The 20,693-nt window shown below is 35.5% G+C and overlaps 2 protein-coding genes and 1 long non-coding RNA gene across 9 annotated transcripts in view; 2 read left to right on the plus strand and 1 right to left on the minus strand.

The window, feature by feature from the left end:
- Positions 1 to 20,693, minus strand: part of LOC135833913 (cytadherence high molecular weight protein 1-like) — a 78,223-nt gene that overhangs the window by 20,485 nt on the left and 37,045 nt on the right. For 3 of the 5 annotated variants that reach the window (XM_065347739.1, XM_065347738.1, XM_065347742.1), the window contains one exon: positions 19,327 to 19,402. The gene's annotated coding sequence lies outside the window, so the exon portion shown is untranslated. Of the gene's footprint in view, positions 1 to 19,326; positions 19,403 to 19,481; positions 20,092 to 20,693 lie in introns of those variants that run through there. The other 2 variants (XM_065347740.1, XM_065347741.1) reach the window with 2 other exon arrangements.
- Positions 1,546 to 8,129, plus strand: LOC135833908 (uncharacterized). 3 transcript variants are annotated; one of them, XM_065347735.1, is made up of 9 exons: positions 1,551 to 3,306; positions 3,395 to 3,440; positions 3,547 to 3,629; positions 3,758 to 3,917; positions 4,074 to 5,908; positions 5,993 to 6,041; positions 6,187 to 6,278; positions 6,432 to 6,591; positions 7,495 to 8,129. In XM_065347735.1, exons 5-9 carry the CDS (start codon positions 5,840 to 5,842, stop codon positions 7,902 to 7,904), a joined length of 780 nt encoding a protein of 259 aa, XP_065203807.1. In that variant the 5' UTR covers positions 1,551 to 3,306; positions 3,395 to 3,440; positions 3,547 to 3,629; positions 3,758 to 3,917; positions 4,074 to 5,839; the 3' UTR covers positions 7,905 to 8,129. The 3 variants fall into 3 exon arrangements, 2 of the variants coding, with proteins under 2 accessions (XP_065203807.1, XP_065203806.1); XM_065347734.1 differs by having other exon boundaries at positions 1,551 to 3,629; XR_010556584.1 differs by lacking the exon at positions 5,993 to 6,041 and having other exon boundaries at positions 1,546 to 3,629.
- Positions 8,857 to 14,172, plus strand: LOC135833911 (uncharacterized). Its single transcript, XR_010556586.1, has 4 exons — positions 8,857 to 9,284; positions 11,980 to 12,025; positions 12,153 to 12,244; positions 12,402 to 14,172. It is a non-coding gene; the product is annotated as an uncharacterized LOC135833911 (long non-coding RNA).

Raw genomic sequence — 20,693 nt, forward strand, 5'->3', positions numbered from 1 at the left:
CTTGTAAAAAACGCAAATGGCCTAACTCAAAATCCCAACAACATTGCAAGTTGTTTGGAGTTATAAGGGTATTACATCTCAAAAAACGCCACTTTTTTTTTTTTTTTTTAGCAAATTTCGTACATACAAAGTGTAAACAAACAGTTTTGATTGTTTTGAATGTTTGTCAGATAGAAATAGTCACAAAAAGTGCATTTTTTATTGGTTTGTACCGAATGGAAAAAAAATTTTAATTGATCACTTTTCAGAAAAATGAATTTGCACATGCAATGAAATTTTAGTTTTTTGAGAAGAACTCAAAAAACTAAGCACTCTAGAAAAAAAAACGACATTATGTCGATTGGAAATTTAATTCTCTACAACTTTGTTAATATGAATTTTTTTTTGGACGCTTCCTTTCGCCTCCACATCAACTTTAATGAAAGGTTATAACTCAAAATGTTTTCCAAACATTGAATATTTCCTCTTTAAGATTTTAGGTGCTATTCATTCCTCACAATTAATTATAAGTTGATAAAAATAATGAATCAAGTTTAAAAAAAAAAAAAAGAAAATCACTGTCCTGTAAAATTTCACTTTTTTGAAATGTAACCATTATTATACTCCCAAGGTGCGATATACATTACAATTTTAGATACATACTTATTCAGTTATTCATAGTCTGCAGTCCATAGCGCGGAAAAGAGTCAATGAGTGAGCCGTTTTTGGGGACACAAAAAAAAAGAGTACCTACCTATATTCGAGAAAATGAACATTTTGGATTTTTTGCCTGGCACAATAGGGAGCAGGAGCCTCAAAACCCTCATTTTTCAAAGTTGGTGGGGGACTTTTTTTAAATAATTGTTTGTTTCAGTTTTGTTTTGGTTTAACCAAACTGAAGCGATCTTCAGACATACCTATATCATTGAAAATACTGAAAAATGTATGTATACTGATAAAATTTTTGAGAATGAGATAAGGCATTAATACAAATACAACATTTTCAATTCGATTGGACAAGGGGAATTACAAATTCGAGGTGAAGAGTTGAAAATTGTGTATTTCTTTACAAGTTAGATGTTAGAAAATCTCAAATGAAAAAAAAAGAAGAAAAATCAACGTTGTTAATTTTTGTCCCCAAATCTACGAATATTTCTGCACTCCCTCTCCCTGAAGTAACACACCTCCGCCCCAAAAATGGCATGACTCAAGGGCAAATTTTTACACTCGCTGCAAAAATTTACGATTTTGGAATTTTTCAAATTTGAGATTTTCCAACTTGTAAAAAAATAGATTGGTAATAGGTACCTGCTTACGTTTTTTAACTAACCACCTCGGAATTGCGATTCACTGCCCTTATCGATCCGGGAAATCGAATTTATGGAAGGATTAAATATTCAGCTAGGTACTTAAATTAATTATAATGCCTTCTAAAGCGATTTTAAATTGCTAGAGAGAAGTGAACTTTTACTAGAGAATCCCGATCAACCCGAAAATAGTGATAATCGAGTCGTAGGGTCAACTTCGGTAGCGGGAAGGGTGGGGGGGGGGGTGAAAGGCGTTTCAAGAAATTTATTTTAAAAATTCACTATTTTGAAATTTTTTTCAAATTTGAGATTTTACAACTTGTAAAAAATACTTGTTGCATAAACTTTTAAACTCGTCATCTCATATTTGCGGTTCTCCTTTGCTTATTCGATTCGGAATGTTGAACTTACGTCAGAATTAAATTTTCAGCAACAAAAATTAATTACAACAATTATTTCTGGGGCGCTTTGAAGTTGCTAGAGAAAAGTCAACTCTTGCTAGAGGATCCAGATCAACCTGCCAATGGTAACAATCGATTCGTGGGGGGGGGGTCGCTTTGATAGTTCATTTTTAGAATATTATTCTGAAAATTAGGCAATTTCTTAATATTTAAATTAAATGAGACGCTTACATCGTCACATTTTATCCTTCAAATTACATATTTCAGAAAATTCTTCCCAAAATATGAAAATTTATTAGGGCACCTGAAATTTTGGATTCACGGTCATTTTCCAGAATTCGAATTCCCGAAAGAACATTTCCCAAATGCTTAAATTTAGACAATGCTCTCTCCAAAAATCAAAATCTCATTTATAGGTCGATCGTCCCTTTTGCAAAATATTAGGTACCCATATATTTATACAACATACACAACCACAGAAAAGTTGAATTTACACTTGATGTTATTTGCGGATAGAGCATTGGGAAATCTTACAAATAGTATTCGCTGCGCCGTACATTCATGTCAAATCACCACTAACAAACCACGGAGCAACTAACGAACTTGCAACTGAGTATGGTCGGAGCAAAATTCTGTTATTCGCCGGGCATCCGCTTGGAGCGCTAATGTCGCCACCCAATCAGCGCAGGACGAAGTGGTTTGTTGATGTTTATTTGACATGGACGTACGGCGCAGCGAATACTATTTGTAAGATTTCCCAATGCTCTACAACAAGTGAGAAACGTGCAACATCACTTGAACAGCATAATTATGATTAGACATGTGCGCCGTTAGGAAATTGCACAGCGGCGGCGTGAGGTCAATTTTTATCAGCGCGGCGGCGTTTTAACGGCGTGCGCCGAATTTCACGCCGATTCTAAATTGACGGCGGCGCGGCGGCGTGAACATGGCGTACGGCGTACACCATAGTTTTAGTTTTGCCCAAAAAAAAGAGAAAATTTGGTAATGGATGTTTTTGAGGGCCCCATTTTCAACTTTGAAGTTTTTGATCACTATTTGACCAAAAATCTAAAAACCTAAAAGGAGAGAATTGAAATTTTTTTAAAAATTCGACATTAGTACCAAAATGTGGGGTTTTAAGGGCTCTAAGATAATTTTTAAAGACCATTTTCCGCGCCGTTTCACGCCGATAAGACATCGGCGCGTCAAAATTTAAATTATCGGGGGCGGCGCGCCGGCGTGAAATCGGCGGCGCACATGTCTAATTATGATCGATTTGTTTGATACGGCCAATCGAAGCTGATAATTCACGGGAATAGTAGTTTTCTGTTCACGGTACCAGATAGCACTGGTATCTACATAAGTACATACCTAGGTGCTGAAAAACTGTAAAGATATGATGACGATGATGATCCTGAGCGATTTTAATAGGGTTCCCCTCGGTGGACAGGTTTAGATATTTAAATTTTTCATTCTTAGTGGTTTAGTTGATTTTGTCGTTTTTGGGTGTGAGTATTATTTCGAGTTATACTTCTAAATTTTTTTTGAAAATGGTTGAAAAGTTTTGTTGGTTTTTTTCTCAAAGAACTGGTGCAATTTTAATTTTGAGTTTTCTTATGGTAAGTTTTCTACTATGTTAGTTTTAGATTTTGGGGAACCTACTATTGAGTAAATTAGGTATCAAGTTGTTTTTCGTATTTGCGATAGATATCTGTCATCGAGGTCCAGTTTGACGCCTTATACTTCAGCTCAGGTAAAACCTACTACAATGAATACTTAAACGACTTTGTCATTGACACGTAAATTATGATACTTTATTTTATTTTATTTTTTTTTTCATTTATGTGCGTACGTGAAAGGGTTGATTTCCATTCCTGTGGTCTGTGTGGTAACAATAATTTGGGTTTTTATTTTCATCGTCGCACTACTTGGAGTTGAACAAGTGAGTTTACCTATGAATTTGTAGAAATTATTAAAATGCTGTGACTTAATTATAGTTCCTGTTCGCTGCGTAGTATATGCCATGTAAATAGTTCACGCAATTTCATCGTGTTCCTTGAAATTTTTCAGAAAAATCCGTCGTATATGAAACCGGCAATATGGGTGATTTACAATTCAGCTAATGGCATCTTGATGAACCAGATTTTATGGATTTTAAACTACTTTCATATCACAAATATGAAAAGTGGCTTTACATCAGGAAAAAATTGTCTGTATGCACTGACTCTTGGTAAGTACTAATTTTTTAAAACGCCAATTGTGCCACCTACTTATCTGTGCAGGATTTTCTCAAAAGGAACAAATGTTCTTTAAATTCCATCCGTACCAAAAATTATTTTCTTATTCTTTATTTTGTTCACCTATGCCCATTTTTTTATTTTTACAGTCCCCATGCTGATGTATGCGCATCATACAGTTCGCTCCCACTACAAGGAATTGGAGTTACAACAAAAATCGTGTGATCGGACTCAAAACGTTGTGTAAGAGATTAGTTTGATAAAAAGAATATTGTTCCAATTTGTATTGTTCCTACCTTCTGTGTTCGGTGGATACACCTTAACTGTGAATCGTGGCGTGTTAATTGTAAATTCTCGATATTTAAATTTAAATAATAAGACGCTTACCAACATCATCGCATTTTTTCTTTCAAATTAATTTTGAAAATTCTCCCAAAATAAAAAAAATTATTAAGGCTGTTTTGGGCAATTCTCTCTCCAAAGAACATAAGTCTCATTCATAGGTCGATCGTTCCTTTGCAAAATACATATTACGAGTAAGTACCTCTACCTACCTATGAATATATACAGCTTAGGTGGGTACACAAACACAGAAAAGTAAAAGTTGAAGTTATACCTAATCTTATCTACGAACTGGTGAAGAATGCGCAATTGAAAATTTTTAACAAAATGAATGATTATTCGAATACTTATTGTGACTTCATATTTTTACAAATTTTAGGTATACCTATTCATAGTTTACAGTCCAAGTGCGAAAAAGTGTCAAATGAGTGGGTTGTTTTTGAGGACAAAAAAAAGAGAGTAGAATTTTCGTCAGTATTTCATCAACATTCAAGAAAATGGACATTTCGGATTTTTTGCTTGACACAGTTGCGTTCCAGAGCATATAGGTATAAAGACAATTTTTTGCCAATTGTGGCTCTTTTTCACACTGAAACGGCTCTCCGGAAGCAATACGACCTTCGGGAGAAAAAATACGCACCTTCATGATTGCATCCATTCATCCCACGCTGATAGAGACCCACTTTGTGGAAAACGGCCGGCATAATGGCCCGTAGTGATTTTCAAAGTTACGCATCCGGGCCATTTCTTCAAAAAAAATATAGAATGTACCTATGTACATTTATGACATTTCGATAACGTGGCCCTGTTACCCATCAAAGAAGGTTAAAATTTGGCGAGAAAAACGAAAATCACTATAAAAATTGTTTTCGAGCATTTCATGAAAATTTTGAGCTAAAAAATTGTTCCCGTCAACTTTGAAAAATGGGGGTTTTGAGGCTCCAGCTCCCTATTGCGCCGGGCAAAAAATCTGAAATGTCCATTTTTTTGAATGTTGATAAGATATACTAAGGAAAAGCCTACTAGTTATTTTGTCCTCAAAAAAAGTCAATTGTTTTCGGTTTTTAGAGCACTTTTTTGTGTTTGGAGGTTTGACGTGTAGAATATGCGAAGTCTCATTCGGAAATTGAAGTTTGAGTTTTTATACCCTACTGGATGAGTGAATACTTCTGGAAAAATATAAACTGGTATTTTTTCATTGGACTTAGCTTTCTTTATCGCTTGTGGAATAAACGAACTTTTATTATTTACCTGGTTTGTAATTGTACATATGTATACCAGGTACCTCTACCTACGTCATTCATTCTACATATGTCTATGATTCATAACTATGCCACGTATGGTACCTACATACATATGTATATTATGTGAGTTGGTACCGATAACTGCTCGAATATGCAGCTGTTTTTACAATTTTGAAGTACAGCGAGTGAAAAGCGTGCACAACAGCATTTGAACAGCATAACTTAGGTTTAAATATTCAACTTTTTCATTCTTTAAGGTTTAGTGTCGATATTGTCGTTTGTGGCAGTGCGAGTATTACTTCGAGTGCTAACTGCAAAAATTTTTGAAAATGGGCGAGAAGTTTTGTGGCATATTTTCTCAAAGAACTGGCACAATTATAATTTTGAGTTTTCCTGTGGTAAGTTTTCTAAAATAGTTTTACATTTTATGGGAGGTACCCATATTGAGTAAATTATCAAGTTGTACTTCGTATTTGCGATAGATGCTCATTTTACAAGCCTCCATCTTAGCCTTATTCATCAGCAGTTCAGGTAAATCCTACCACAATAAATATCTCCTAATACGACTCATCTTAAAATTAATTGTGATATCCTATTTTCCCCATAATGTGTTATAGTTGTGTACGTAAGTATACTCGTAACATTGAGTTAAAATTTGTCTACTTTTTCTTTCAAGAGTCGATTTCCGAACCGGGTGTCTGGAAAATAATACTTCTCGGAATAATTTTGGGTATTTTTTGCATCATTGGACTACTTGGAGTTGAACAAGTAAGAAGTATTACCTATGAATTTGTGGGAATTATTAAAATGCTGCGACTTTGGGTATTGGTCCCTACATACATATGTAATGTACCTATATAAATGTGTAATATGCAACGTAATTGTTCACGCAATTTCTTCATGTTCCTTGTAATTTTTCAGAAAAACCCATCGTTTCTGTTACCCGTATTATGTTTGATGATCATTTTCATTATTTCGAACGGGATTTGCCAGATTTTATACTTCTTAAACTACTTCCAACTCACAAATTTCCAAAATACCTTTACAAGCACTGGGCAATGTCTCTATTTCGTTGTTTTTAGTAAGTATACCTAATCCCATATGGTAGGATACCTATTTTTTTAAATCGCTAACTGATAGGCTACTTCTTAATCTTATCTGTGAATGCGACTATTAACTACTCGTAGGTACATGTTTGAGCTTTTCGTCGATTGCGTTTTTAGAAAGCAGGGCTTCCCAGATCCCAGTTGTGAGTAATATATTCGCAAGCACGGTCGGTAATACTAATTCATGCGGACGAGGCATTTTCTTTACATTGGCACCTCCAACAGTATCTCGTAAATACCTACATTTGGGTGGATCATCCCCCAAAAAAGTCAGTAGATCTTGACTAAATCCTGCATGAGACCTTCACTTTGAGTTGAAAGTTACTCAAGACATTGTAGCTCCGGTGAGTCCGGAGGTGCCCCTGAAGGAGAGAAATAATACTCTCAAAGAGGGGACATTTTTGAAAAAAATGTAATTTTTTTACTCCTGTGGCTACCCAATCTGTTTTGGGACTTTTATGGGTTCTATTGAGCAGTTAAAAATTTGCAAATCACTTATTTCATGATAAATTCGTGTTTTGAAAATTTTGTTCTTCTCGCAAAGTTCTGTTTTTTTTTCTTCAAATTTTCCCAAGTCAGAAAATGTCAATTTTTAGAAAAGTTATCAAAAGCGTCCATTGTTGGAAGAGTTGTCAAAAAGCGTCAATTTTTTTTAGCAAAAATAAAAGCGTAAATTTTCGACAAAATAGTCAAGAAGTGTCCATTTCTGATACAATACCTAATTCTTAAAATGTGTTCATTTTCAATCGTTTGCGCTTCTAGTAATAACAATCAGAAGCGCAAACAATTATTCGCCTTAAATTCCATCCTTACCAGATATTAATTTTTGTATTCTTTATTTTTGTTTATCCATGCCGATTTTTTTTTTAAATTTACAGACGCCATGCTGATGAATGCGTCTACTACAGTTTTCAACCACTTCGAGGAACTGCAGTTACATAAAAGTGATGTGGCTAGAAAATTTGCGTCGACAGAGGCGACGCTGGTGCACGCGTTTAATGCAGATTTCGTCCTCGAAAAGGAACTAACGTTACATCAAAAATCACGCGATGTGGCTAGAAAATATGCGTTGACAGACGCCATGCTGAGGCATGCGTATGATGCAGAGCTCGCCCTCCGAAGGGAAGTCAAGTTACACCAAGAATCAGGTGATGTGACTCAAAACTTTGTGTTGACAGACGCCATGATGCATAAGTTGAGTGCAGATGAGTTGAATGCAGATCTCGCCGCCCTCGAGGAATCGAATTTAAAACAAAAATCATCTGATCTAATTCAAAGCATTGTGTAAGAAATGCATTTGCGATAAAGAAGATATTATTGTAGGTACCTGTATTCTTATTGTACATAGGTATTAGGTACCATTTGTACACATCTTAACCGTAGTGTCGGGTGATTCGAGCCATTAAATTAATGTTGATGGCACAACCAAAATACTTCCAAACAAGTTAAACTATCGTAATTTTAAATAATTTTGGGCAAAAAAATTAGAAAAAATAAAAGTTTTTTCAATCTACGAGTAATTGAATTTTTTCCAATACCTTCTGACTTTTCAGTCGACGTATATATGTTGAAGTGTTAAGAGAAATTAGGTGGAGAATTTGAAATTAAATCGTGTCATCAAAATCCACAAAATTTTATCTTCTGTACAGAAATTGAAATTCATCTTATCGTTTACCTAAGGTTACGTGCCTGTATGAGCCAAAAAACTTCCCAAACGGGCCCTTTCTGAATATGTACGAGTATATGTAAGTAGGTGCGTATTTTTCTGAAAAGGAATTGATAATGTACCTAATCTCAAAATAAATACCTACTATAAAGTTTTTCCTGGATGAGTGAATACTGCTGGAAATATAAACGGATATTTTTCCAGTAGACCTAGTTTTTTTTTTACTGATGGTGGAATGAACGAACTTTTATTATTTACCTGGTTTGAATGTACCAGGTACCTACACCTACATATTATGTGAGTTGGTACCGATAAGTGCTCGAATATGCAGCTGTTTACAATTTTAAAATACCTACAACGAGTGAGTAGTGTGTACAACCGGAGGTGTAACGATTACGATTATAATCGATTATTATCCCGATTAATAATCGCCGATGAATTTCAATCGTCCGTAATCGGTTTTAATCGGACCTTTGGCTAATTTTTTTTTAATTAATCCAAATGTTGATTTTATGTCTTCCTTTTGGTTTTAATTTGTTATTTGATGTTTCAAATGTTTTCATTATCTCTTCAACCCTTTCATTACAATTACTTTTTGAGTGAAAAAATAAAAATGAAAAATGGTTCAGAAAACATTGATGACGATGACTGACGTCACTCAATTCCAATCAATCATGGAACAGCAGATTTTTTGGCCGATTAATCGATTATCTCCGATTATTTTGGGACGAAATAATCGATGCAACATTGCAACATCGATTATACCTAATCGTTACACCTCAGTGCACACAACACTGAACATAGCACTTGAGCAGCATAGTTTTAGGTATTTACTCGTATCTCTTTCATTCTTTAAGGTTTAGTGTTGATATTGTCGTTTGTGGCAGTGAATATTAAGTACTTCGTCGAGTGCTAATTCCAAAAAATTAAAAAATGACCGAGAAGTTTTGTTGCATATTTTCTCAAAGAACCGGCGCAATTATAATTTTGAGTGTTCCTGTGGTAGGTTTATCTACGTTGATTTTACATTTCGTGCTACACCTATAGGTAACTATGTGCCCAGTTGACCACATGCTAGCAAAAAGCTAGCGTTTTATTCGCGTTTTGATAAGTTGCTAGCAATTTACTCGCTTTTTGTGGCCAGCAATAATTGTCTCGCTAAAAGTAAGCGATTTTCTTGCAGTTTTTCGCTAGCAAATTCAATTCTAGCAATTTTCGAGCTGTTTTCCAGCGACTCTCAGCTAGCTTTTACTTCACTTTAACTTGCTCGCCTTATGCTAGCGTATTACTGGCGGATACTTGCTCGCAATTCTATGCTAGGACAGTTCAAGCAATTTTCTCGCATATCTCAGCTAGCTTTTACTTCACTTCATACATGCTCGCCTGATGCTAGCGTATTACTGATGGATATTTGCTTGCAATTCTATGCCAAGAAAGTTCAAGCAATATTCTCGCATATCTCAGCTAGCTTTTGCCTCACTCTATACCTGCTCGCTTAATGCCAGCGTATCACTGACTAATATGTACCATTGTACCTGCTCACAGATGATAGGAAACTTCAGGTAATATTCTTGCATCTCTGAGCTAGCATTTACTTAGCCATCTGGCTCTAGAAAAATGTAAGCATATCTCTAGTTTCTGCATCTGGTGACTTGGCGTTTTTTTTGTAGTCAAATGATAGGAACGTGCTACCAGATCTTATACGCATTTCTCACCAATAAACCTTTTTCTGCGTTATTTATTGTAGCAAAATGCGAGCAGGTATCTTTTACATCCCTCAGCGCGCATACAAAAATCATTAAAAATATTCCTGCATATGACAATAGGAGTAATTGCACCCCCCCCCCCGCCGATCTTCCGGGGCAACTTTTTTCTTAAAGGGGACAACAAAATTTCATCAAATGGACATGGAAAGCTGTAATTTACTCTACACTCCAATTTTAACACCCTCTGAAGACGACTTCAGGTGGGTTCAAGTCATTTTAGAGCCTCCAGTAGGCTTTTGAAACTTTAAATTCCCACAACATTAATTTATCAATTGGAGTTGGCAAGCTGAAATTTACTTCGCAGGTTTCAAATGGTTTTGAAGCTTCCAGCTACTTTAAGGAAATTCCAATTTTCCAAAACACGCCATACAACCTTCGAAAAGTCGCTGGAGGCTCCAAAACGACTTGAAATCCACAAGCAGTCGACTTCGTAGCGTATTAAAATTAGTTTGCAGAATGAATTTCGACTCTCCATCTCAGTTTGATGAAATTTTGTGAAAATTTAAAGTTTCAAAAATCTGCTGGAGGCTTCAGGAATTTTCAAAGAGTCGCTGGAGGCTCTAAAACGACTTGAAATTCACCTGCAGTACTTCGTAGCGTATTGAAATTAGTTTTCAGAATAAATTTGAGCTTTACAACTTCAATTTGAGTTTCAAAAATCTGATGGAGGCTCCAGAACTGCTCAAAACAAGTTGAAACCGTTTCCCATCGATTTGGCATGTCGAAAATAGGGTATATCCCAAATTTCAGGTTTCTTGGTCAATTTGGTAAAATTTTGATTTTTTCTCACATTTTGGCCAAAATTTGATTTTTGAAAATTCACCAAAAATCGAAAAAGGTACTTTACCACTTGAAATTTTGACAGGTGATGAATTTTTGCATGATCTTTCGATCTACGTTTGTGAGGTTTGAAAATTTTCGTGCACGTCCTACGAGTATGTTGAAACGCAAAATCTGCGATTTCGGCTGACCTTTCAATCAAAATGGCCGCCATTTTGTAAGTAAGGCCAATTTTTTTCAGCAAGTTTGCTTTAAAATGTTCCTTAGGATGTCCGCTTTAAGGAAAAAGTTGTCCCGGAGGATCGGCGGGGGTGCAATTACTCCCATTGCCGTGGACTAAAATGTTGTTCAAATGTTTTTGAAATTTTTAATTTTGATGGTTTGTTTGATACTTCATTTTCAAATTTTAAATTTTGACAATTTTTCTATTTCAAAAAAAACGTCATTTTTTATTTAATAAAGAGATTTTTCAACCTAAGCGCTAGCATAATGCTAGCGAATTGCTAGCGTCGATCTCTCTCATGGTATAGTTTGCTACTCTTAGATAAAGTGTGTCATCAAGTTGAATATAAGCTCAAGGTGGTATCTTGTTGAAAAGTAAGAAGAGTGACATCACTCTTCTTATACTGTCCCAAGATGCTAGCGTTATGCTAGCTCTGAGCTGGGACAGTCGCCTAATTTTTGGAATTTCCTGGAAAACTACCACCTGTTAAAGGTAAACACCCAGAATTTTTAAAAATTAACTAATAGTAATTATTTTACTGATCAAAGTTTTTCTACGCTAGCAAAATGCTAGCTTCTTGCTAGCATAATTTGCGCTAGCGTAAATGGTGCCGGAATATGAGACACTTTTTGCAAAAATTGCTAGCAAATCAGTCGCGATTTAGTCGCATGTACGTAGCAGAATGCAGAGCAAAGTGCCAACAAAATGCTAGCTTTTTGCTAGCTTTGTGCCAGCTACGTGCTAGCTATTTGTGCGCAATTCTGCTACTCTAATGTGACCTAATCGCAACTGATTTGCTAGCATTTTTTTAAAAAAGTGTCTCAAATTCCGGCACCATTTACGCTAGCACAAAATTTGCTAGCATTTGGTCAACTGGGATGTACGTATATTGAGTAAATTATCAAGTTGTTTTTCGTATTTGCGATAGATGTTCCTCATTCAGTTCTGCATCATAGCCACATTCGCCAATTTAAGTAAATCTTACCTTAATAAATACTTATATGTACGACTCATTTTAAAATTATCTAATTGTGAAATCCTATTTTTTCCATAAGTATGTACCTACGTTTGAATTTAAATTTTTCTACTTTTTTTTTCAAGGTTCGATTTCCAAACCGCGTTTTTGGATAGCAGTATCTTTCATAATAATTTTGGGATTTTCTGGCTTCATCGGACTACTTGGAGTTGAACAAGTGAGTTTACCTATTATGAATTTTGTGGAAATTATTAAAATGCTGTCACTTTATCATTATTTTTTTTTATCAGTACCTTACCTTACCTAATTTACCTCTATGTAATATGCGACGTAATTTTTCACCCAATTTCTTCATGTTCTTTGAAATTTTTCAGAAAAACCCATCGCTTCTGATACCCGCATTATGGTTGATACGAGGTCTTATTTTTGGGACCCTGATTAGCCAGATTTCATTCATTTTAAATTACTTCCAACTCACATATTTCAAAGATTGTACCTTCAAAAGCGATGACGAATTTTTGTTTTCTCTGTTTTTTAGTAAGTTATTGTATCTATTTTTTTTAAAAATCGCTAGTAAAACCTACTTACTTACATATTGCGCACAATTAATGTTGGTTCTTTAAATATTCCATCACTACCAAATACTTATCAATTTTTTTATTCTTCATTTTTGTTTACCTACTTATGCCATTTAAAAAAAAAAAATTACAGACGCCGTGCTGCTTTATGCGTTAAAAACAGTTTTCGAGCACTTCGAGGAACTGAAGTTGAAACAAAAACCATGTGCTCTGACTCATAGCAGTCAAAACGTTGTGTGAACAATTTGTTTGATGGAAAAATCTTTAACCTGTCATTTGTGTACATCTTAACCATGGTGTGGAGGGATTCGAGTCATTCAAATGTCTATGGAACTTTTATTGTATGGTTATGTTTAGATTGGATAATAGATACACTAATTAAAAACCCAAATAATTTCAATTTTCAAGCAAGTTAATTTTAAATTGGTAATTTTGGGCAAAAAAAAAAAATGAAAAAATGAAATTTTTTTCAATTTAATTAAATTTTTTCTGATCTTTCTGATTTTTCAGTCGAGGAGGGTGTTCAAGTTTTAGGAGAAATTAGGTGGAAAATTTGAAACTAGATAAATCATGTTATCAAAATTCAAAAATGTCATCTTCCGGAGGGAAATTCAATTCATCTTATCGTTTACCTACCTAAGATTACTTACGCGTATACGCGCCTATATGGGAAAGAAACAATTTAAACATTCGCAGGAAGCATGAAATTTATCAAGAAGGATCATCTGTGTTTATTATACACCTAGGACTAGGACTTCTTTATAAATAGTTCATATTATGTACCACAAGGAAATTGTACTACCTATTCAGATAAATCAGTTGTTAATTGATACGCGTATGTTTATGGAGTAAATCTATTTAAAAATTACAATCATCACGCGTGATGATCAAGGTTAATCGGAAGTAGTTGAGTACGTCTCTAAGTACAGGTACTGGGTATCTTATTGAGATATTTGTATAGATTCTTTGGTGGTCCGGTCCAACTGTGTGTGTATACAAAGCAAACTTTTGGAAGAGCGCTATGCGGAATTCAGTTCATTTGACAATGGAGTAAGTAAGCATTTCAAAACAATAAAGTATAGATAGGTATGCGATGGTAAATAGGTAGGCACACTCGTACATCTACATATTCGAGTACCTATTTTCATAAAAAAGCTCGTAATTATGCGGGGAAGTTTGAGAAAACCCATTTAGTTAACGACAACGTCCTTCCATCTTCATTCTTCCTATTAGGTATACTCATTGCAAAGGTTTTTGCTAATTGTTTTTGGAATTCTATTACACTGCCAATTCACAACTGACTGTCTGTATCTACTCGTATGTAGCTTTTGCCAAGTACAGGTACCACTTGTTTAAGCAATGAAGGATGCAAAGCGCGATTAGGTACAATATTACATTTTTCAACCTAGAGGCAAAATTTCATTCAATCCCTTTTTTTAAAAACAATTTTGACAGTTCGAATTTCTGTTGAAATTTAAAAACTTATTTGATTAGCACATCTTTAGAATTTTCTTTCGAAAACTAGACAATTTTTGATCGCAGAATTCGCAAAATTAACGAATCTTTACTCAGCATTATTTTTATTTCGTTCGCTAATGATTCGATCACAAAAATTGCCGGAGTTTGCGAACGATTTAATCGACTTGTTAGTAAGCGTTTTGCATTTTCTAAAATACCTATTTGTATATATTATGTAGAGGCGAAAACATTGTAGGACAATTTCTGAATTTTCGTTCGCGAATGATTCGCTTAGGTACTTGAAAATCGCTCATCAAGTGCTCTGGATCCATGAAAATCTGTTCGGATATTTTCTGAATTTTTCCTGAATACTCATTTCGTTCGCGAATGATTCATGTGGCAAATTTCAAACATTCATTTGATGATTTTGATTTTTAATCAATGATTCTTAATTTTGAGATTTCGCTTTTTATTTCATTCTCAGTTTTAAATTTCATCATCGAAGTTCCCAAACGCATAATTTTAGTTTTTACTATTCTCAGTTTTCATTCGTGTCTCATGTGTAGAATTTAATAAGTAATCAGAATCATAAATTCCATTTTCAAGAAGTCTCTTTTTCATCATTTTATATTAAGAGTTTTTAATTTTTTTCTTATGTTTTTAATTCGGAATTCTCAATTTTATTTTCAGTTTTTTTCACTAAGGCGCAGAGAGAGATTTTGTCAATTCTTAATAGTCCGGCATATGACAATAGGAGTAATTGCACCCCCCCGCCGATCCTACGGGACAACTTTTTTCTTAAAGGGGACATCTTAAGGAACATTTTAAAGCAAACTTGCCCAAAAAAAGTTGGCCTTACTTACAAAATGGCGGCCATTTTGATGGGTAGGTCAGCCGAAATCGCAGATTTTACGTTTCAACATAGTAGGACTTGCACGAAATTTTTCAAACTTTACAAAGGTAGATCGAAAGATCATGCTAAAATTTATTACCCGTCAAAATTCCAAGTGCTAAATTGCGCTTTTCGATTTTTGGTGAATTTTTGAAAATCGAATTCAGGCCAAAAATGAGGGAAAAAATCAAAATTTTACCAAATTGACCAAGAAAGCTGAAATTTGGGATATACCCTATTTTCAACATGCCAAATCGACTGAAAACGGTTTCAACCCGTTTTGAGCTGTTCTGGAGCCTCCAGCAGATTTTTGAAACTAATTGGAGTTGTAAAGCTAAAATTTATTCTAAAAACTAATTTCAATACGCTACGAAGTACTGCAGGTGAATTTCAAGTCGTTTTGGAGCCTCCAGCGACTTTTTAAAAGGTTGTATGGCGTTTTTTCTTTTTTTGGAAAATTGAAGTTTCCTAAAAGTAGCTGGAAGCTTCAAAACCATTTGTAACCACCATGTAGTCTGCGAAGTAAATTTCAGCTTGCCAATTCCATTTGATAAATTAATGTTGAGGAAATTTCAAGTTTCAAAAATCTACTGGAGGCTCTAGTAATTTTCAAAAAAGTCGCTGGAGGCTCTAAAATGACGTGAACCCACCCGAAGTCATCTTCAGAGGATGTTAAAATTGGAGTGTAGAGTAAATTTCAGCTTTCCATCTCCATTTGATGAAATTTTATGAAAATTTAAAGTTTCAAAAATCTGCTGGAGGCTCCGGTAATTTTCAAAAAAGTCGCTGGAGGCCCTAAAATGACTTGAACCTACCTGAAGTCGTCTTCAGAGGGTGTTCAAATTGGAGTGTAGAGTAAATTTCAGCTTTCCATCTCCATTTGATGAAATTTTGTGAAAATTTAAACTTTCAAAAATCTGCTGGAGGCTTCAGGAATTTTCAAAAAGTCGCTGGAGGCTCCAAAACGACTTGAAGTTCACCTGCAGTACTTCGTAGCGTATTGAAATTAGTTTTTAGAATAAATTTCAGCTTTACAACTACAATTTGATGGAATTTTCTATAGGAATTTCGAGTTTCAAAAATCTGCTGGAGGCTCCAGAACAGCTCAAAACGGGTTGAAACCGTTTCCAATCGATTTGACATGTCGAAAAAAGGGTATATCCCAAATTTCAGCTTTCTTGGTCAATTTGGTAAAATTTTGATTTCTTCCTTTATTTTTGGCCTAAATTGAATTTTCAAAAATTCACCAAAAATCGAAAAACGCACTTTAGCACTTGAAATTTTGACAGGTGATAAATTTTAGCATGATCTTTCGATCTACCTTTGTAAATTTTGAAAAATTTTGTGCAAGTCCTATGTTGAAACGCAAAATCTGCGATTTCGGCCGACCTGTCAATCAAAATGGCCACCATTTTGTAAGTAAGGCCAACTGTTTTTGGGGCAAGTTTGCTTTAAAATGTTCCTTAGGATGTCCCCTTTAGGAAAAAAGTCGTCCCGAAGGATCGGCCGGGGAGGGGGGGTGCAATTACTCCTTCCTATTGTCATATGCCGGACTATAAAGGGGGTTCTATAGCAATATTTTGACCAGAATAAGTAACACTATATATTTTTAACAAATTTTATTGACTTCAATTTTATTGTTATTCAATTTGTTTGACCGTGGGGGGGGGAGGAGTACGTGCTATAAAACCAATATTGTTTGTTTGTTTGTTGTTGTTGTTGTTGTTGTTGTTGTTGTTTTTTTAAATAAGTACGTATAGTTAACGAGTTTTTCAGAAGGATTCTGACCAGAAATTAAAATGTTCCAACAATTTTTTACAAAGTCTATCTTTAATTTTTTAGTTGCGCACTCGTAATTAGGCAAAAGTACCCGATATTTAGAGGCGAAATGAACCTGTATCATCTCGTAATATATAAGATAATGCTAAATTCCAGAATCGTGCAAAAATCCTCCCCTCTCCCCTTAAATAGATACCTACTAATTACTTCAACATCAGTCGCTAGCCATTCAGCTGTCTGGCTGCGCAGCCAGCTGACAAAGATTCAGATAGATATTACGAATTTATCGTGGTAGATATTACGTAAACGCGACGGGTGACTCGGAAATAAAATCCTTGAAATTCTGAAGATGAGCAGTATACCTGCCTACGAAAAAAGTGAACGCTATTTTTCCGATTTAATATGCGTATTAAAATTTTACACCGAATAATTTACCGTAGCTTATAGTCGTAGAGAATGAAAATCAAAACACAGACATTATAACAGTTACTATTAGTATTAGGGCTATCTCTATGTGCAATACATAAGTAGCTCAGCTCAAGTGACCAATCATGCTTATTAGATGCATTGCTCCCATGTGTCATTTTATTCCCCTTTCTCTCAACTCGCCAAAGAATTTAATACCTGCTAATGGTCAGTTATAGTAGGTGGACTTACCTTGAACACCACCAAGACTGAATATATTGTTATAGATTACGCTAAGAAGAAGATTCAAGTCAACTCTCCTATTAAACCATTATTCATTGGAAACCAAAAGATTCAACCATCATCGTCCATCAAGTACCTAGGGGTCATGTTGGATCCCACTAGATGCTGGCAGCCACATATAGATTACATAACTGCCAAATCTATGAAATACGTGCCTCTTTTACTGAACATTTGTAAAAACATTATCGGCTATTCAAACAAAGCTAGGCGTATTATGTGGTTTGGTACAGTTATTGCCACACTCAAATACTGTTCATCCCTGTTCTATCACCGTCTTTATTTACACGATAACCAACTGACTTTGCAAAGAATACGCAGAAAAATGGCCATTAACATCGCAAGACTCTATCGAACCAGCAGTGTCGAAGCCGCTGGAGTCATAGCCGGTATACCACCTCTGCATTTACACATAGCTGAGCGCAGTGTATTTTGGCTACTCAAAAATGGCTTGCCTGTGCATAATTTCTGCCATTTCCCTGAAGTGGAGTGGCCTGGAGGTAAAGGCTCTACATTACGTTCTACTCTTAATACTTGTACGAAGAACTCCTGGCAAAATATCTGGAATAAGGCTGAATGCAGTCAGTGGACTCATCATCTAATTTCAAACGTAACCAAAACCGTTCCCCTATCGGAAATCGACTTCTACCTGGGACAGGCCCTTAGTGGCCACGGAACGTTTCGTTATCTCCTCCATAAGTTTGGCCGATCAACTCATCCACATTGCGAATGTGGTGAACTGGAAAAACCTGAACACGTTTTTCAAACCTGCCCCCTTCACGCTGCAGATCGCCCATACCTTCCGATTAATGTTTTGGATGTAAACCATCTAAAATACCTTCGCCAAACTGTAAAGAAAATGTGGAAAGCTGAAAACTCTCGACAAACAGGCCCAACATCTCAAATAAATCGATTATAACATTCAACTATGCCATTAATCTGCTACTAAAATATTACTGAGAAATCGAATTTATCATCCTATCTTGATATGTTCATATTGTTCTTATTCTCTTATTCTACCCAAGCTATAATTGTTGTATAAATTGTTACCTGTTCATTTTATTTTTATTTAATTTTTCTCAACGTTTTCAATGTTCACGTAAATATGTTTCTACATTGTCGAATTTATAAGGTTTTCCAATCGGTGTTCTTCTTGCATTTATATGTATTTTTCATCACATTTTGTATTTTCAATATGTTAAGCTGTCTAGTTGCTATAAACCCCCCACGGTAAAGTGATTGTTCAGCCAATATTGAATAATATAACATTTTTTTGAAAAAAAAAAAAAAAAAAAAAAAAAGGTACAGCTATGTTGCAAATGTATTAAGTTAGTCAGCTCTATGTATTTTTTTGGTATCTACATTTTTAATGATAATGACGAGTTGTTTTTCAACACAACACGACACTTATAGTAGCCTGCACTGGCATAGGGTGCCTATTAGAAAGACATTGTCAAGGTTGAAACGTATACAGATGACTACCTGCTACCTGCGTATAGTTTGTAAGTACCTACTACGAAGCTACATCTATAATGTAGCTTTTTAGCATAGAGATGGTACCACGGCAAGTATTTTTAAAACCGAATTTAGTTATACTCTAGCGTAATTTCCTGCAAGTGATTTACATTTTGATGAAGGAGACTCATCATCGTCCAAAATATAGCTATAGGTAATTATCCTTTAATTGTGGCACTCGACTTATTCGAGTAATTATCCCCTATACGCTGGTGGTACTGGTAGCGCAGCGTAGGTACGAGTATTTACGATGACGATTTATAGCGATCATGGCGATGATGATTATATCTAATGGTGTTGGTTGCGATGCGTTGGCGAATTCACCAAATGCAAGTAGATGAGCGATGGAAATTAAAAATTTCGAAAACTTACCTAAACGGGAGCAAATTGGCAATGTGTTCGCTTTCTACGCGAGTAACCGGCTTCCAAATTGGTTGCAATAACGATTCTGAAATAGAAAATAATACATTCGCTTTAGAGAGTTGTTGTTGGTTCGATAATTAAATAAGTTACTTTAATTAACGTACGATTATTCGCATTCGAATACTCTAACTCTACGTTCAAATTTATATCCTAAGAGTGTGTAAGTGAGTACCGAAGTACCTCGCCAACGGAATACAATGAGTTGTTTTTATGTTTGCAACTTCCTCTACAATTTACCTAGGCTGAAGTGCTGCTGATGGAAACGAACAGGTTTACAAGGTGTTTTCCCCCTTTTCTACCTTTATTCGTAAGAAACAAACGAGCACCGGATATTGTATGGTAGATTGGTAGACGGCGGCTCTCGACTACGCTTAGAGGGTGGTCACTACCTCACACTGGTCACTCGGTTGTTTTTTCATAGGTACGAGTCACAAAAAAATCGCCGATCGATAAAAATTTCAATTTAAACCAAGACAAAAGACGACTAGCGATGGGCACTGAGCGCTGGACACCAGACACAGCGCCATAGCAACGCGAGAATCGCTCAAGCTGGCGCGAAAATAAAGGAGGTGAAATGAAATGAAACCGTTGCGGTGTAGTACGTGCTAGAGCTTATAGTATTTTAGTGTGGATTTTGTAAACAAATCGAATGCCAATTCTGCACCAAACACCGAGCACCGAGCATGGAGCACCGAGCGCTGACACTGACAAAATACGAGTAGGTAAATATTGGCTTACGAGTACGGTACACGTTGCCCATGCCGGATGAAACCATCCGTGACTGAATATGCTTCGATGGCTGCAGCAGCAATGAAATCATCGATCAATAAAATCGAGTTAACATGCCGAAATTTTTCATCGCCACACTCGCTGCAATTCCATTCCAATCCAATCCGATCCGAATACACTGCTTTGTTTTGCACCTACTGCAGGTAATTGGTGTGTAGTTGTAAAAGTACGTATACAAACCTTCTGCCTGTACAAAGCATTCTTTTGTACCTACATTGCCAGAATAGGTACTGTTGGTAGGTATCTAATTAACCATTGCAAGCACCTTGTAAACTTTCCGAATTATGTAGTATACCAACTCGACGTGAATTTGTTTAATTACCTGGTCGATTTCTTTGTTTTTTAAGCACACACGTTGATACTTATTTAGCATCGGAAGCGAATTACATTATCTACATACTCGTATTATGCATATAATACTCGCGAGTACTTCTACATACCTCAGGTACAGGATCCTCATCCATCTCTTGCCTATTTGTATAAATATTTATGTGAAAAAGCAAAAAACTAGTTTTCATGGGAAAACT

The sequence above is a fragment of the Planococcus citri genome, chromosome 2, assembly GCF_950023065.1.
Source record: "Planococcus citri chromosome 2, ihPlaCitr1.1, whole genome shotgun sequence".
Classification (NCBI taxonomy): Eukaryota; Metazoa; Arthropoda; class Insecta; order Hemiptera; family Pseudococcidae; genus Planococcus; species Planococcus citri.

Bases quoted from the DNA above. Each gene is read 5' to 3' on its own strand.
- LOC135833908 (XM_065347734.1), top strand. From the start codon at position 5,840: ATGGGCGAGAAGTTTTGTGGCATATTTTCTCAAAGAACTGGCACAATT. The intron at 6,042-6,186 runs GTAAATCCTACC...TTTTCTTTCAAG, and splicing joins CTTATTCATCAGCAGTTCAG to AGTCGATTTCCGAACCGGGT. The intron at 6,279-6,431 runs GTAAGAAGTATT...GTAATTTTTCAG, and splicing joins GACTACTTGGAGTTGAACAA to AAAAACCCATCGTTTCTGTT.